A 16,902-nucleotide genomic window follows, 5' to 3' on the forward strand; every position below is an offset into this window, starting at 1 on the left:
CCACCATCTCCAGAGTATTCACATCTATGGTACCTCCAACAACTCCCCCTCTGGAGTCCAGCTGGGATCTTCCCAATCCAACAGACATGCTGATTTCCCGATCCCTGCTGCTGCCCACAGACAGACGACCCTGGCTTTTCAAACCACTGGTGGTCCACCTAGGAGAGAGGTGAAAGTGGAAAACGATTTTCCAGGCTCTCAAAAGAGAAACTGAAGATTATTTACTTGAGTAATTGTGGTTTAGGCATACGTGATTTCAAGATGAAGCATCCACCAGTATTCACTAGGGTTTGTTAAAACATGCTTGGTCTTGTTTTATACTTACGTAGTATTGCCCATTACATTGCTCATATTCATTTGAACATTTAATTGTTTTAGGTTCATAGCAAACACAACCAGTGTTTCCCATGGTGTTCCTTGCTGGCTTCCAGTTTTATTTGACTTATTAAATGGAGTTGATGTTTTCGAGAGATTATCTAAACAAGAAAGTAGACAAAAATTTAAATTATTCCACATGATAGGAATATATACATTGTACATATTATAAAAAGACATCATAACATCATATTTAAGGAGCACCACAAAACTACATGTGAGCATAAGTAAGTGAGAACTACAGAGTTTGCAATATACATTGCTTTAGTTGCCGCAGAAATTGACTCATTTTACATATTTATTTTTACTAATATCTTTAGTAGAAAAGATTTATAATTTGCAGCCAAGTCATGCAAGAACTTATTTTAAATTCTTTAAATGTTTAAAAATAACTGTATTTAATTTTTCTTGGTAGTTCCTTGGATGAAGACAGAGGGCCAAGAAGACAATGCAATCAAATTCAACTGGAGAACTCATTTAATCCCAGCTAAACTGCTCTAGTAAAAGAAACTGCAGTTTTACAGAAAACACTAAAAAACTACATTCATCCATTTCAGATATTTTCTTTTCTCTAAGCCAGTGACTCTTTACTCCCAGGAACACTTGAAAAATTATTTAATGGTTGCTTTCTACAAAGCAGTAATGACCTACTTCTTTTCATACAGCTCATGAAAATACTTCACAAGACTAGAGAAACCTCTGTCTACTAACCTCTCTGAGGCACTGAAGAGTCAGAAACGCTCCTGGATCTTGTAACAGCTGGAGACTTTAAGCTATGAGCTGCTGTCCCAGGGGACATACTGCTGCTTGCATTATGTTCAGTAAAAACATTAGGAGACTGTGCCATGTGTGTAAATGATGCAGATTGGCAGGGCTGCTCCCAGGTCCTGCAGTAAGCTTTCCGTGAAGATTCAGGAGAAAGGTGCTGGCTTACCCCTTCAATTGAATCTGGTGTTCCAGGACCCGATGCTACTGGAAAAAAAGGAGCACATGAAAGGCAGAAAAACAACTTCTTTTTTGTTTAACAGTATGCTCCCACACACTAAGAAGTATTTGGAGAGTGTCAAAATACATTTCTCATAACTGAAGGTTTTCTACAATCTTCATTAATATAAGCTCTTCAAATAATTCAATGACCTACATCAGAAATTTTCTTCTTCCTACAATTTTCTATTAAACTTACTGAAGTGACAGCCTATGGAGTAAATGGTAACACATTTATATTTAGTCCCACACGTAATAAGACACAGGTAACAAATGTTTATAAAATTCCTACTACAACTTTTTCTTGACAAGAAGCAGTATCTTACCTGGTAGATTTATTGTTTGATCACCAAGGAAAAGCCTTCTGGCAATGCTTCTCCTGTACCAAGCCCTTGGGAAGGCAAGAATCTCACTGAGTCGCCGCATATCGTATTTAAAGGAAGCAGATCCTATATCACAGACAGCTTACAAAGAAAAAGCATACAAGTACAACTGTAAATTCTCAGCAGTAACAGGGTTAGGTAACCAAATCTATGAAAATAGGTTTTCATATGAATATGAAATATGAAAAAGGTAAACCTAATAAGATTTACATATTAAGATTACTACTAACTGAGAACACAAAATCCTTCTGATAGCACCTGACAGAAATATCTGCAGTACAACTAAAACAGCATGTAACTGACTAAAAATGGACAATTTAGGCTTGCTCTCTGTTGCAGGTTGGCCCTGGCTAACAGCCATATTCCCACAGAGCTGCTCACCCAGTCCAGTCTCCTGTGGGAGAGAGAGAAAGCAGAGAGAAGGCAAGGAGACTTGTGGATTGAGGCAGCACCAGTTCTACAAGGAAAGCATAAGCTGCGCATGAAAGGGAAGAAAAAAAATAATTTATCATTGCTTACCATTGGCAAGCAGATGTTTAGCTATTTGATAGAATGCACAGCCTCAGCACACCTAACAGCTGCTTGGGAAAGCAAATGCCATAACCACCAACATTCCCCCTTTCCCTGAGCTTTATTACTCCATGCAACATCATATACTGGGGAATATTCTTTTGATCAATTTGGGTCAGCAGTCCTGGCCATATCCCCTCCCAGAGAGAGTGGGAAGGGAGAAGGCCTTGACAATGTGGGAGCACTGTTCACCAGTAGCCAAAACATTGGTGGATTACTAACCCTGTTCCATCCCCAAATCCAAAGCACAGCACCATATAGGCTGCAACAAAGGAAGTTAATTCTGCCCTAGCCAGATCCAGTACAATCTCACAATAATATTGTGAGATAAAAGTGTCACATTAAGTCACCTGGAGTGATGGCAGAGATGTGTTTGAGCAAACCCATATAGTTACATTAAATGAATCAGGATGCTAAATATCTTTGTATCTGCAAATAGGTACTCCAAGTACCATTAAAATTTAATGTATTTAATCAATCCCTACATCACTCAAAGAGAGGAAACATTTTACTACACACTAAAAATATATGGCTCTCATAACATCTACAAGAGCTGCTAAAGTAAAGTACCTCACTGAAACAGCAGTTCTCTAATTGGCTTAACAGATGGTATTAAAATGAAATAAGCATATACCAGATATGTTTATCAATGTGGTATCTATCTTGCTGGTAGCTTTGCTTGCAGACTGACTCTCAAAAAAGGAGGAACCTCCTGAACGCCTTATTCGTGACAGGCTGACTTTCACAAACTCAAGGTTAATGCTCAAAGAATCCTTTCGGCCAGTGACTGAAGTTGGCTCCTCATCCACATTACCTAAAAATACGAAAGGAATAAGTTGAATCTTCTGTGACCTTTTCAGATAGTCAGTTCAGAAAATCATGCCAAGCTTGAACGATGTTCATTAAAGAAAAGAAAAACTTGTTCTGTACCTAAGGCTCCAGATCCAGGTGTTAGAACAGTAACAGCAGATTTTTGTTTTCCAGCTCCATATGGATGGAACACATAAAGGGAGAAGTCTGACATGCAGGCAGTAAAGCTCAGGCCTGAGGAGCTGCTACTGGAGGTAGTCAAGTCTGACTGACTGCTGCTGTGCCGTGTTCTGCCCAGAGGGCTGCCTAGTCCAGGTGATGATCCTGAAGTCAAAGGTTTTTTTGCAAAAGTCAGTTTTAATATGAAAGCATTTTCAAATGTGAGATAACACTGACTGTTCAGAGCAATATTAAACAGATCAAATGCATGTCAAATTATATCCTTGCCACAGCAATGTAACTTAAATGTTCTAGGTATTGATGCTCACCTTTTCTTAAGAGATAACTGAACTCAGACAATACAAGGAAAACTCCAATATAATCTGCCCAAGCTTTTATTGGAAACTGGTACAACATGAATAAATCCTACTTAACTCACTAATACATAAATGTCTAGCTTTAATGTATGTAAAAGTTTATCCTCTGCACTCATTTTAGATGACAGACCATTATACTTAGTTATGCTACAAGCTGCATAAACCTTCATTACATATTACCTGGTGCTCCAGATTTACCAGCTGCGTTCTTTGTGCCACTCTGTGAAACACTGCCACCAACTGATGCAGTTTCTGATAGGTATGTTGCAGTTAATGTTTCCAGTTCTCCTCGGTTTGAAGAGAAAACAAGATCCAGGGAAGGCAACTTCAGCATACATTCAACTCTTGATACTGGCAAGCAACTAAACTTGATTTGCGAAGGCTAAAAGACAGAAAAAACAAAGCATTCAATGAACCAATGTGACGTACTGAAAACATCCCAAATTTGTACTATGAAGTGCTATATATTAATTTTAAAAATATTAATAAACTACAACATTTTCAGATTGGACACATGAATCCTAGATGCAGCAAAGGACAAGTCCATCCCCTTTCTCTTCTTCCTTCCTAATTCATAGCTCATGCAAAGCTTGCAGAGAACCAGTCATGGTGATGCTGAAAGCCTCAATTCCCCTGAATGCATTTCTGGATAGATTAGTTTTGGAATAAAAGCTGAGTGAATCTATAGATTGTTGTATTTAATTTTCATATGCATAAAACCCCCCAAAAAACAAAACCAAAAAACAAAGTCATAAAATGCCTCTGTCAGAATATGTTGAATATGTTGTCCAATTTGAAACATAATCAAAGTTATACCAGGAAAAAATGTTGTTTGAGCAAAGTGGAAAAACATAATAGCAACATTCAGATCAGGCTCAAGTGCTCTGAATCACTCCTGCAGTAGAACTTTTCTCTCTAACACATATAAAAAGCTCAGATACAAATTATTAAGCAGTGGGAATAATACCTTGTAGATGGTAACTGTACATTACTACATTTCCAACATAAATTGATGAAATCTCTAAGAACTATTTTTGTTTTGTAATGGTAGATATAAACAATAGACAAAAATACTAGCTATGAAAGATACTTTAAAAAAAAAGTCTAAAAGCAACAAAGAAGAAGGAATAATTAAAAATGCTCATTAAAAAGAACTGTGATTGGAGAAGTAGCTCCTTTATTTGGTCTCCCCAGGACTAAAACATGTCATAACTTCTACTGCAGTAAGTCCCATTTTATCATCTCTCTAGAAATTAATATCTCAGGAAAAACCACTTGAAAATACTTTTTTTTTAAGAAAAAAAAAAAACAAAAAAAGCAAACTGAGAAGAATGTATTGTCTCAAAGACATTTATTATACCTAATTATACCAAATGCTGAGTTAAACCTCACCTGAACTCGTACATAAACCACCACATCTACAGGGAAAGATGAATATGCTGAGGTGGAGGATGATACAAGTGATGTTGTGGACTCTTCTAAGGGATCCTGTATATCAAATTGTCCCATGTCTTCATCCTGGGAACTAACAGCTTTTTAAAAATACAAGAACTCATTAGAAAGTGGAATTTAAAGGGAAGAACAGAGCAATGCCACTAGGAGACAAATAAAACAGAGTACTAGAATGCAAATATTGAACTTACCTGTGTAATTCCTTTCAATGGGTGTGATTGGAATGGTTTCAAGTGCTTTCTCCAGGAAGTCGAGTAAGCATGGGCTGATCACCATTTCCTCTGGGAGTGACTGGAGGGCAACCCATGCATAGAGTTTAGCAGTTTTCACTCCACCACTTCCTTTCCCTTTGGCTGCAACATTTAAAAGATAAATTGTCTAATGTAATACCACTCAACACTAAATGAATAACATCAGAAGATACTTTATACTTTTAAAAGCTGTTTTCTCTGTATCTCTGTATCACCATCTGCAAAGGCAGAAATCAGATTGGTTAGAAAAAATAAAGCTAGAAGTTTTCACTATGAAAACTGTGCAAAGTCAATTATTTGTTTGTCCTGTGTGACAGTAATTCCCTTGTGCATGTTCTTGACCAAGCATTCTTACGTCACTGTTACCACTTTGCTTTTTTAAAAAATAGCACTGAAATCAGACACACACAATTCTCCTCCAAGGACACAATGCAAAGTAACAACAGCTGACTGGAAACTAAAATGGTACTAGGAAAAGTACACATGAGACTAGGAAGAACATCAGTTTAAAATGAGAAAAATACATCAACAAATTAAAACTGTAAATGGCAAGTCCTATTACATTTATGCATATTATAGCTAAAGATTCTGAAAGAGGTTTTTTTGAAAGCTTGGAGCTAACCAGTGTATTAACTAATAAAAAGGTTTTTGTCTTCTAAATCTGTGGGAGATGCTAACACTTGGATCCATATTCACCAAAATATAAATGTGCACAGAATATATTAGTACCCTTCCAGTTTCTGTCTCTATGAAATAGCTATTGGGATGGAGAGAAATGAAAGTACTGATTTAAAAATTTCTATGAACAATATAAATGTTAACTAAATGACTAAAACAGAGTTAAAAAATCCTTTTATTTGCTAAAATCTCAAATATTGATTTTTTTTATTGTAGACAGTATATTCTGTCTAGTACCTCCAACTAGATTGTCCAATTTTGCTCTTACTATAGACCAAGCAAGTAAGACAATGCAGCTTCCATTTCAGTGGAAGAACATTAATAAAAAAGGAATACATGTAAGAGTAAGTGTAGTTCAAAACAGTTCAGAACTAATAAATATTTTGATAAATACAATCCATAAAGAAGCACAGTAATTGTAATCCCTAGGTTTGGGAGACACTTATATCATGGTGCAAGAATAATTTCAAAGCTTCCTGCCAAAGGTAGAGCTTATAGGCATAAAATCAACAAGGGTCAGAAACTGGACATGACGTGCAAAAAATGAAAAAAGGCTAGCAAAATACAGTAGAAAATTGAAGAAAAGTAGTACACAACAAGATGACACAATGTCTGATAGTTACAGAGGATGGACACCTAAAGGAGGAAGAACAAATGGTTTAAAAGTATGGTTAATTAAAGAAGGTGTCCCCATTTCACTGTTCTCTCCCAGAATCTCCATTGGTTTTATATTAAAAAAGCACACCAAAAAAAACCCCACCACAAAAGAAAAGCCAAACTACCAATCACACACAATTTTTCGAAGTTATTACTTTTGCCTGCTCATCACACTTGGACAAAATTTTGGCTTTATTTTTAAAGTGATACTTGAATGCCAAAGGAGAGAAGAGTGAATGTCTCAGAAGCTGGAGATGTAATCTACAAACCTCTAGATCTGATCTGGTGTAACAACAGACTCCTGCTTGAAAACAGGAATCATTTCAAATAAAACAAAATTCAAGTAGGAGAATTTATGTGACACCAAATCGTAATTTATTTAAGGGCCTGCACAGTTGAGGACATTAGTCTGGTATTTTGATTAATATGAATATAAAACAAACAGCTGCCTCAGAAATAACCTAACTCCAGAAAGCAAAAATATATGCATTACTTGTGGGGCAGAAAGTGCTTAAAATCTGAAAGTATGCTTTGAATAGTGTAATATATGGAAGCAAAGATTAATCTGATTTTTTTTCTTTGGATTATGAGGAATAAAGCAGTTAGCATTCACTTCTTACACCAATACCTTAACTTTGCTTTCCAATAATTAGCATTGTTTTGTTAAATGATAACAGGGAGGAGGCAGTGACAGCTCATCACTGGAAAATGGTAAATCTGACAGAAATATTGAGACTGGTTTGTTTGTAAAAATACATTCTTATGAACAGCATTTATGCTTCTGGGATTAGGCTGCTGCAACCAAAGTTGAGACTTGATAAATACAGCCCTTCAGATACTGTGCAGACAGATCTAAAGCTAGTAGATTACATGAAGGAAAGATAAATCATCCATGATAAGTTTTAGAATGTTATTGTTTCTAAGTACCTGATGGGATGGGTGGGGGTTGGGGAGGAAGTAAGGTATTAGTCTTGCTGTGGATAGTGCTAGACAGAGAAGGAGATGTGGCAGTATCTTTCATACCATACAGCTTGGACTCTTTGGAAAGGGTTCTTGGCAAAGAGGATCCTCGAGAGGTATTTGGCGATTCAGTTTTTAAAGTCTTAGAGTTGTAGTGCAACTGGAAAGCAAAGAAAGATCCATTTGAATCATACAAGTAGCTCAATTTCACAGTTTGGTGTCATTCCTCCTACTTTAGCAGTATAATGGAAAAAAGATATTGCAGAGGTGCTCTGTGTATATGAATTTCTACATAAATGTATTTGCTTTGAAATCATATTTGAACTGGAGGGAAAAGCAAGTGCTTCCCTGCTGAGTTAGACACTGCTTTTACCTTTACATCCACCCCAGGAATATAAAACACTGTTGTTTCCACATCACTAGATTTTGTCTGTAGAGATGATGGCACTTTCTTGCCAGCAAGTAAGTGAGTAGTAGATGCATAATTAGTTTGAAATTTCTTCTTTTTTGAAGGAGACTCTTGATCCAAACTTCTGGAACTCCGATCATAGCTCCTAAAATAAATACGCTGCATGTTACCAAAGTAAACTTTATATTTATAGTAATAAAAGCTTTTTTTCTAGTATTAAAGAACCTAGAGATGTCTAATACAAATCAGCTAAATAAGCAAGGCATTTCAGTCTCTCTTTTATTCTACTTCCTCTGACCTCTACTCCTCCATTCTGTCTGCCCACTCTGGTTTCACCATTTTATTAAGAAAGAGAGAACATCTGCATGCTTTCACACTCATAAATGAACGGAAGTCCTCAAAAATCATAAGAAAACACAGTAGCAGCCCTAGTATTACCCAAACCATTATGTGGATGCACTAAGTTGTAAGGTTACTAAGCAGCAGGATGAAAAAAACCCCAACAATCCAATTGCTTTGAAAGCCTAAGCCTAACTTTGAAAGCTTATTAAAAATAAAACGTGATTTAAAAAAAATAAAACCAGAAGAGGGGTATATATGCTAGTACTTGCTAAACAAATACTCCCCATGCTGCACTAGGCCATAACAATTGCAACTTATGCTCTGAAGTAGTGATAATTACTATGAATAAAGTGACAGGAACAAGCTAATGTCTATATCCTCTGCTTTTCAAACAGGTCAGTGCTTAAGAGTCAATTATTGTGCATATGGTCATAACTTAAGTGATGGAAATATCCCACATGGACTTAACAGCTAAAGCAGAATCAATTACTCATTCCCTGTTCCTCATAAGGCAGCTAAGTAACAGGTGCCTTACCTTCGTAAGCTAATGTCATCATGTTCTTGCTGAAGCATTGTAGGGTGCAGCACACATTTTCCACAGTCAATTTCAACCCTGATATCAAGCTCAAAGTCAATGTTTCTCTCCGTGGTAGTGCCAGTCATACTCCTGTTGGCAGGTGTTGTTGGCCAGCGCTCAGTGAAGAGCTGGTGGACAGCAGCGAAACCCGTTGCTTTCTTGCGAGAGGTGCTCCTGCAGAGGCACAATGGTGGATCAGATGTTAGCATGGCATCCACCTGAGCAGATGGCAGGAGGCATTCCTCAGACTGTGTCCTCACTCAATATAGAATCTTTTAAGAAATGCTCTGAGAAAAGCCTCATCTGTCAGCAATACAACGATCCATCTTCCATCAACATATTACTAAGTATTCTTCCCTAGTGTAGGGTAGTGTAAGGTAGCCTCTTTTAATTCTCAATCAAGAAAAGATTTTGTAGCACTGAGGTCAGTATTTCAAGTGTATTTTCTTTATTTATATTCCTAAGACCATTACTTACGGTGGTTTCCTATAAAAATATGTCCTCTCCCTTTCATGGTCATCCTCCCTCTCAGAGTCCTCACTGCTTGATGATAAGCTGTCATCCCGACGTCCTTCTTCAGGCTGGAAGGGAATGCCGGGTGAGAAGGCTGCTGGAGGTTTGGGTGAACCAAATACTGAGCACGAGCCTTCACTGGTAGATGAGTAGTGGGAGGGACCATCAATAGTTACAGACAAAAGGTCCATTTCTGTCTCCTCTGGAAACTGATTATAGAAAGACAAAAAGGTATTAAAATTTCCACAGATAGCATTCTCATCAAGACTGCATTAGATAGTTCTGGAAATAAAAAAGCAAGAATGCTGTAAGAAACCCTTTCTACCAAGTTACTCCTAATATAGTGGCAGCAGGCATAGAAACTTCAAGATGCATTATGAAAAAGAAAGAAAGGAAGGCTTGGTGGAGAAGAATTCGCCATTGCCAAGTGATCAAGCTCAATCTGTTAGCTAAATATGTATCATGCTCTGACCAACTCACACAACTGGAATAAATTAAAACATTTCATTTACATTATTTTTTTTTTTAAGAAAAGAGCAATAGACAGCAAAAATCCCCATGACCCTTGTAGAGGGGTGAGGGCCCCAGCAGCATTAGTGAGGCACATGCAGAATGCTAACACAGAATGTACAGCACAGAATGGGCAAAAGTGCTTTAACACAAAACAAACTTCAGGCTAAATTCCCAAAAGGGGCCTCCTGTTTGTCACATAATGCACACCACAAGCACCACACTGCAATTTTCCAACATTAATGTCTTTACTATGCATGTGAAAAGTCTCTGGAAGTGTTAGTTTTAACACCAACACTACCTGTGCAGTATTACTATGGAGATACACAGTTTTTTGAGAATTCAAATTAGAGCTTTGCTGAAGATAAGAACCAGCATTATAACATCAGTGATATTATAAATTTTTAAATAGTCAACATTCGTTATATTTCAGTGTTTGATAGCGTTCTGCTATGCCAACAAAACTGGAGCCAACTGTACTTATATATAAGACAACAAAAAAAGGTAAGATACCTTTTTAACATGAACAGATTTAAATGTGCCAAACACATTTCTTCTGTTCCATTTTCACCTTTCTCTCAGAAATAAGAAATCATTTTTGGGAGCATGAGGTGAGTCTGAGGGAAGAAAAGGTATGCTACTACCTGTTGAGTTTAGGTTTTTTGTCTGTTTTTGTTGGCTTGTTTTGGGTTTTGCTTGGCTTTTATTTTTAAGAAAAAAACCTTTAGTATCTTCCCTAAAAATGTTTTTTTAAAGCAGTTAAAAAGTCACCATTTGTTCTCTGGGTATACGTTTTGGCACATTCCCTGCTCACTATTATTTGGAAATGTTTTACTCTGCAATAAATACAAGAATACAAAAGCATCTTCCCACCTGGCAATTATTTTGTGCTGGTGTAAATGGCTGTAATCTTGGAACACAAAGATGAAGACACCTGCACACACACACACACACACACACACACACACACACACACACTGAAATTCTGTTCTCACACTACAAGTCCATTCTCAAGGCTAGACTTGTGGCTCTTGATATCAGCCTTGATCAGTCTTCATAAACACACACTAAAAAAAAATTCACTAATTCATCTAAGAAAAACTACCATGGTTTATATTTACTTAAGTGTGTAAAAACACTCCTAAACTTTAAACTTAACTATTTTCAAATTTCATATACATTCTGTTTAGCTAAGAGCAAAAGAGATGAAACATTGAAAAGCAGCTCCCTGTGAGATCAATTAGTTCCCTGGCAAAGAATACTTGCTTCTTTTCAGAAATACCTGAAAATACCCTTCCCCTGGACAGCTGGAATGTGCAATCCCCAAAGCTGTTTTATTCAACTTAATTAAAAGTAAAAAAAAAAACAAAATTAAAACAATTACAATCATCTTAGCCATGCAAAACAACGAACTTTTTTAAAATGAGAAAACACAGCAACAAACAAAAGCAAAGATTAACAATCCATTTAAAATACACCTGTAGGGCTACAGCAAACTGATGAATACCCATTTTCCAAAAATTTAAATATATTCAAGCACAAAAAATACAAGATGATTTTTGCACACTTCTGATAAAAATTCCCAAAAGACTGTAATTATACTATTTGCATATATACACATACATGTGTATACACATACACAGATTAAAAGACAAACACATACAAGCAGTTTTGGTCCACCTAGGTTTATCTATCTCGTGATAGGTGGCACAAGAAATACAACTATATGGTACATAAAGTACTTCTTACAGAATCTTGGATGTTGAAAGTTACTCTTGGCCCAGGAGAAGCAGCATCCACACGGATATCTGGGAGGTCTTCACTGTCTCCTAGTCGTGAACTATAAGCAAAACCAGAACACAACAGCTTGTGGTGTTTTACAACAAGATTCTGTGCACATGCAAACAGTCACCTACACAACAAGAGTTAACTGCATGCAATAAAAAAGTACAGTGAGTTCTTACCGTGTTGCTAAGAAAAATAAAAAGTATAAATTGAATATATAATTGAAGATTTAGGGTACACAAAAAGGAAAAAGATGGGCCAAAAGAAAGAGAAGGAAGCTCTGGCTGGTAGTCTATCACCAGCCTCATCTGACATACTACTAAGTGGGCCAAAAAAGAAATCTGGAAAAAAAACCCCACACAAAATGTGAAAAGTTTATTTTTAGAACATGCCTGTTGTCCAAAACTACCTCTTCCTATGCAATGCCACCACCTACAGCTGCTGCCTATAGCAAAAGGATTCTCAGGGTCAAAGACCAATATTTCCTCTGTTACTTATGCCACTGTCACAGATCTTAGATTCCCAGAAACTTACCTTGTTCTGTCCATTCTCTTCAGAGGTGGTCTTCCTGACGCTGAAATACTCTTAGATCTGCTATAGCTGGGTTTGTAGCTGAGTCCCCATTTGTCTTTCAAGGATGCAGCCTAAACCAAAAAATAACATTTAAATGCAACACTGAGAACACAAAGAAAAACCCTGGCAAGCTAAAACACTATTTTACATGGATGCACCAGTGAAGTTAAAATATTTTGTGTGTGTATGTGACTATTTTCAGATTTTTGAAGTATTTTGTGAGTGAGCAAATAAACCTATTTCCACTATAGTTTCCTTAAAATTTCCATTTTTCTACCAGTACTATTACAAGGGGAAAAAAAAAACAAACCAACTTTGCCCACTCTCTCCTAAAGGTAAAGGAGTGGCTGAGCTATTTGATATTCTTAACCTTCATTTTCCATCACTTAAGTTTTCTCTTTGCTTTAATCAAGAGGCAGAAAAGAAATATGGAAAGCAGGTAGTACTGTTTTTACCAGTAACTTGATACTGCTCACCCTCATACTGGACCTACGCAGCTTCTTGCGGACGTCTCTGCGGATGTCGTTCACAGCCACTGACTCCAGCTGCTGATAGCGCTGAATTTCTTGGTTTATAGTCCCTTCACTTGCACCCAGTTTTCTGGGGAGAGAGCATGGTTGAGTTGTCTTACAGATGACATTTTCACCATTCCAAAATCTGTGCTGCAATGATGTCCTGCTTTCACTGGCAATTACTCAATTTCCTTTTTTTTTTTTTCCAGTAGATACTTATAGCCAGTAGTTACTTATGACAGAATTGCTGCAAAGGTTCCTTCTCAATACAGCTTTTTTTGTTGGGTATAATATTTTACTTGAGGACTGATTTTAAGGTTTCTGTCTCTGAGTGACTTAAAAGGACAGACAGGATGTAGAACAAAATATGCTAAATAGGATGGAGAATAAGAATACCTATGCAGCAGCTCTCTAAATACAAAAAGCCTTAGTTGTAAGAAATACATTAGGGACATCCTAAACACTTTCGATCACATCAGCCAATTAATTAAAAGCAAACATAATGGACAAATCTGAGAATCCCCAGCAGGGTGAAGAAACACCCACCTGGCCTTAACAGGCCAAAGCCCTGTCACCAATTACAGCCTTCTGCAGAAAAAACACATAGCTTGAGAACTTTTAAACTCTGTAAAGCAACTGCTATTTTGAACAAGTCACAATTTACTGAAGTAAACTGAGAAGAACCAGACATAAAACATAATTTTGATTCTTGAACTTGTATTAGGAGAAACATTTAACCTAAATTCCAAAATTCACATATAATTGCTCTGTATAAGTCCAACACACCATGACTGTGAAGAACTAATAAAACTGAAAGAAGTTGTTCATGTGAAATTTATAAAAAATCATAAAATTTGAAATAGTTCCATCTTCAAGGTTTTCTCAAGTACAGCATAGGAGTTTAAAATTTAAAATATCATAAATATGCAAAAATAGTAAATTTAAATATTTTTCTTTTTCTAGTGAACAAGACTAAGCTTATTACACTTACAAAGTAATGTATTTTGTTAAAGCAATCATTATGATAGTAAATCAAGTTGTAACTAAAATTTTGAAACAAGAGTAAATCGACCATAATCAGCCATTGCATTGCAGAACCAGAAAGAATAGAGACTAATCTTATTTTTAGAGAAGAATTTGAGAAATTTGAGAGTATATATATTTATAATTTTTTCTTACTGAAAATGAAAGGACAATTTCTTATGTAAATAAAGACAATGATTTCCACTTGCCCACCACAGTGCCGGAAGATATGTGATATCAAAAGAAAAAAAATCAGCTACCGTTTGCTATCCCCAAATTTTGAGTGAGTTAAAGCAACACCCAACTTACTTTAAGTCATCAATAACTTTAGCTTGCTCGTTGAGTTCCCTGATATCAACCAAGCGCTTCACAAATTTTCTTCCGCGCTGATCTCCAGTTTGGATACCAGAAGCTCCCTGCCGTCTGTGATCAACAATTTCCTATTTAAAATAAACATTTAATTAATGTCCTCATTACTAGTACTGGTACTAGTGCTCTAGTGGGATTTAACAATAGACAAAGTGAATTTCACACCTTAAAATTTGAACTAGTGCATGCAAAGGAATCAGGTTAATATCAAAAGGCAGCTGATTAGATTTTTTCCAGTGATCCAAATCCCATCATTCAGTGAAACACGCTGTAGCTACTACATACATGTCCCCATGAGCAGGATCTGCCTGCTTTCATATGTGATCTGCTAGACTGGAGAGAATCACTCCTGGCTGTCCCCAATAGATACTCTACAGGAACAGAGTAGCGCTGCTTTGCGGGGCTCAAACCCAGCAGGTGATTAACAATCCGCTGCCTGATTGTTAGCTTGCGTGCATCTCCACACAATGAGCCTCCACCTGATTTCTAAACAACAAACAGGAACATTAGAGCTCTGGGATAGTGTTTTCACTGTGGCAGGCAAGAGACATTTGATATAGTCATTAAAGAATATTTGTTAAAATGTTTTTATGTGAAACCAAAAAGCAAGTTCAGTGGCATATTTAGGTAGAGGTACAAAAAATAAATTTTTCTAATTTTTTTACATTAGTAACTTGGCTCTCCTGTTAACAAAACCTATCTACAAGCCACACCTTTTCCAACTCAGGCACCTGAAGTTAGGTATTGTGTCTCCATATTTTCAAATCCAGATCGATATTTCCACATAGCACCAGTAGAAATATGATTCATGATTTCTTGCCTCTGAAATATGGAGTAAGAGAACTAACACACAAACTTTCTTGATTTGCAGCAAGAGTTATATGAAATATAAGGAGTAGCACGCTTGACTCAGATCAAGATGTTTTCATTTGACTGAAGGCTTTGTCACACCTTTCCCAACCAGCAGCACTTTGGTTTATTCACTTACCGCATGAACAGTGGGAGACATTGTGTCAACTTCATCCTCATCTGAAAGGTCAGCTATGTTTACAGAGTTGAGGTCAGCAATATCATCAATATCTTCTTCTCCTGTCAATGTTGTGAGTGTGTTGCCTAAAGCATTCAATCTTTTCCCAATGTTTGGATCCATGTGGACATCAATACCACACATCTTCCATAACACATTCAGTGTCCAGGTTCCAGCACTACTACTTTCTGCATTAAAAAACAAAACAAAACAGAAAAACCCCAAACCTGGTTAAACGTTTTTCCTCTTTTAAAAATCTCCCCATGCTGAGTTATGTATTAGTTACCCAAGACAAATTAGTTACTAAGAACTGTGTTTTCTACCGGCTTGGGGGGAAACATTCTACAATTGAAATGCTTCCTGGAAGTACTTCACAGCTACAAAGTTACTGTTTCTTTTACTAGTGTTGTACTCATACAAATGTAATGAGCACACACTCCCTTCAGCAAGGCTGACGACCAGGAAAGAGCTTCTCAAAGTTCAGGGCTTACAATTGCAGCCAAGTATACTATTCTAGAACAGGATTTTTAACAGCAAGAAACCTAAAGGATGTCTATCTGCATGCAAAATACTGACAGTTTCAAATCTTCAATAAGAAGGCTGAAAGATGTTATAATATATGTGCAATATGCCTTCTGTATAACCAAGATTTTTCTAAAGAATACTACCTTTCAGCATCAAAATACAGTACTTCCTTTAAGCAGAACTACACGAGATTCTGTTTTTACCAAGACAGAGACTGCAAAGTATTTTTTAGGTCTCTGGAGAATGTCCAAACAACTCAATAGGAGAGACTGTGAATAGAAAGAGTTTGGGAGAAAGAGAAGCCATGTCTGGAAGAGGTGAGGGAAGAACGAGAGCTCAGGAGGCTAAACCTCAGCATGAGAAGGCCTGAAAGATTTTCAGTAGTCTCTAGGACAGGAAGTGGAAGAACAATATTTCTGTAATGAACTATTACCCAGCCATGGAAAAAACACACACGTATCATGTGTTATTCTGCAGGTAAAAATCTAAAACTAGTGGTGCCAATGTGACTCAAAAACTGGAATAGCTTGGAAATATGGAGCAGATAAAAACATTGAGGAGTTCTACCACAAAACAAGATACTAAACAAAACAAAAAAACCTCAAACCAGCAATTAAATTACAACACAGGTAAAGGATCTAAATTTCCTATATTGTGAATGCTTCATTTATTTAGGATTTGATTAAAAAAGTGTATTACCTGCTGCAGCCTGTCCTGTTGTCCTAGAACACACTTCATATGTCCCATCTGGCACCACACCTGTATGAAGCATGAAGCACATGCACTGATTAGGCAGAGTCCAAGTTGCTGTAAACAAGTCTTTCCAAGTCCCACCTCAGTCTCTTGATCTCTGCATCAGCAGTGTTGGATAGGATATTAAGTATTAATTCCCACTGAATGACTTTTCCTACTTAGTAAAGTGAGTCTACTTGGTAACATCCAAGTTTGGTAACATCTAAGTCTGTCAACTTAAAATTCTATAAATTCTAGAATCTTCACCACAGTGAAAGATATACATACCTAAATGAAAATCACCAATACTAAACTATTAAAAGCTTACTGGGGTTTTATGAGATTATAT

At 36.8% G+C, this 16,902-nt stretch overlaps 1 protein-coding gene across 13 annotated transcripts in view; it reads right to left on the reverse strand.

Moving 5' to 3' along the window:
* Positions 1–16,902, reverse strand: part of BLTP1 (bridge-like lipid transfer protein family member 1) — an 89,185-nt gene that overhangs the window by 7,583 nt on the left and 64,700 nt on the right. For 3 of the 13 annotated variants that reach the window (XM_071753890.1, XM_071753891.1, XM_071753901.1), the window contains 21 exons: positions 16,521–16,580; positions 15,258–15,484; positions 14,555–14,755; positions 14,210–14,340; positions 12,842–12,965; positions 12,327–12,436; positions 11,757–11,847; positions 11,290–11,349; positions 9,462–9,706; positions 8,943–9,158; positions 8,030–8,210; positions 7,624–7,816; positions 5,302–5,463; positions 5,051–5,190; positions 3,839–4,040; positions 3,243–3,446; positions 2,947–3,126; positions 1,686–1,823; positions 1,087–1,347; positions 326–476; positions 1–158 (listed from right to left, as the gene is read on the reverse strand). In XM_071753890.1, coding sequence (XP_071609991.1) covers positions 1–158; positions 326–476; positions 1,087–1,347; positions 1,686–1,823; positions 2,947–3,126; positions 3,243–3,446; positions 3,839–4,040; positions 5,051–5,190; positions 5,302–5,463; positions 7,624–7,816; positions 8,030–8,210; positions 8,943–9,158; positions 9,462–9,706; positions 11,290–11,349; positions 11,757–11,847; positions 12,327–12,436; positions 12,842–12,965; positions 14,210–14,340; positions 14,555–14,755; positions 15,258–15,484; positions 16,521–16,580 — 3,435 coding nt within the window. The remainder of the gene's footprint in view (positions 159–325; positions 477–1,086; positions 1,348–1,685; positions 1,824–2,946; positions 3,127–3,242; positions 3,447–3,838; positions 4,041–5,050; positions 5,191–5,301; positions 5,464–7,623; positions 7,817–8,029; positions 8,211–8,942; positions 9,159–9,461; positions 9,707–11,289; positions 11,350–11,756; positions 11,848–12,326; positions 12,437–12,841; positions 12,966–14,209; positions 14,341–14,554; positions 14,756–15,257; positions 15,485–16,520; positions 16,581–16,902) is intronic. The other 10 variants (XM_071753899.1, XM_071753896.1, XM_071753894.1 and 7 more) reach the window with 9 other exon arrangements.

Source organism: Heliangelus exortis, chromosome 10 (genome assembly GCF_036169615.1).
Source record: "Heliangelus exortis chromosome 10, bHelExo1.hap1, whole genome shotgun sequence".
NCBI lineage: Eukaryota > Metazoa > Chordata > Aves > Apodiformes > Trochilidae > Heliangelus > Heliangelus exortis.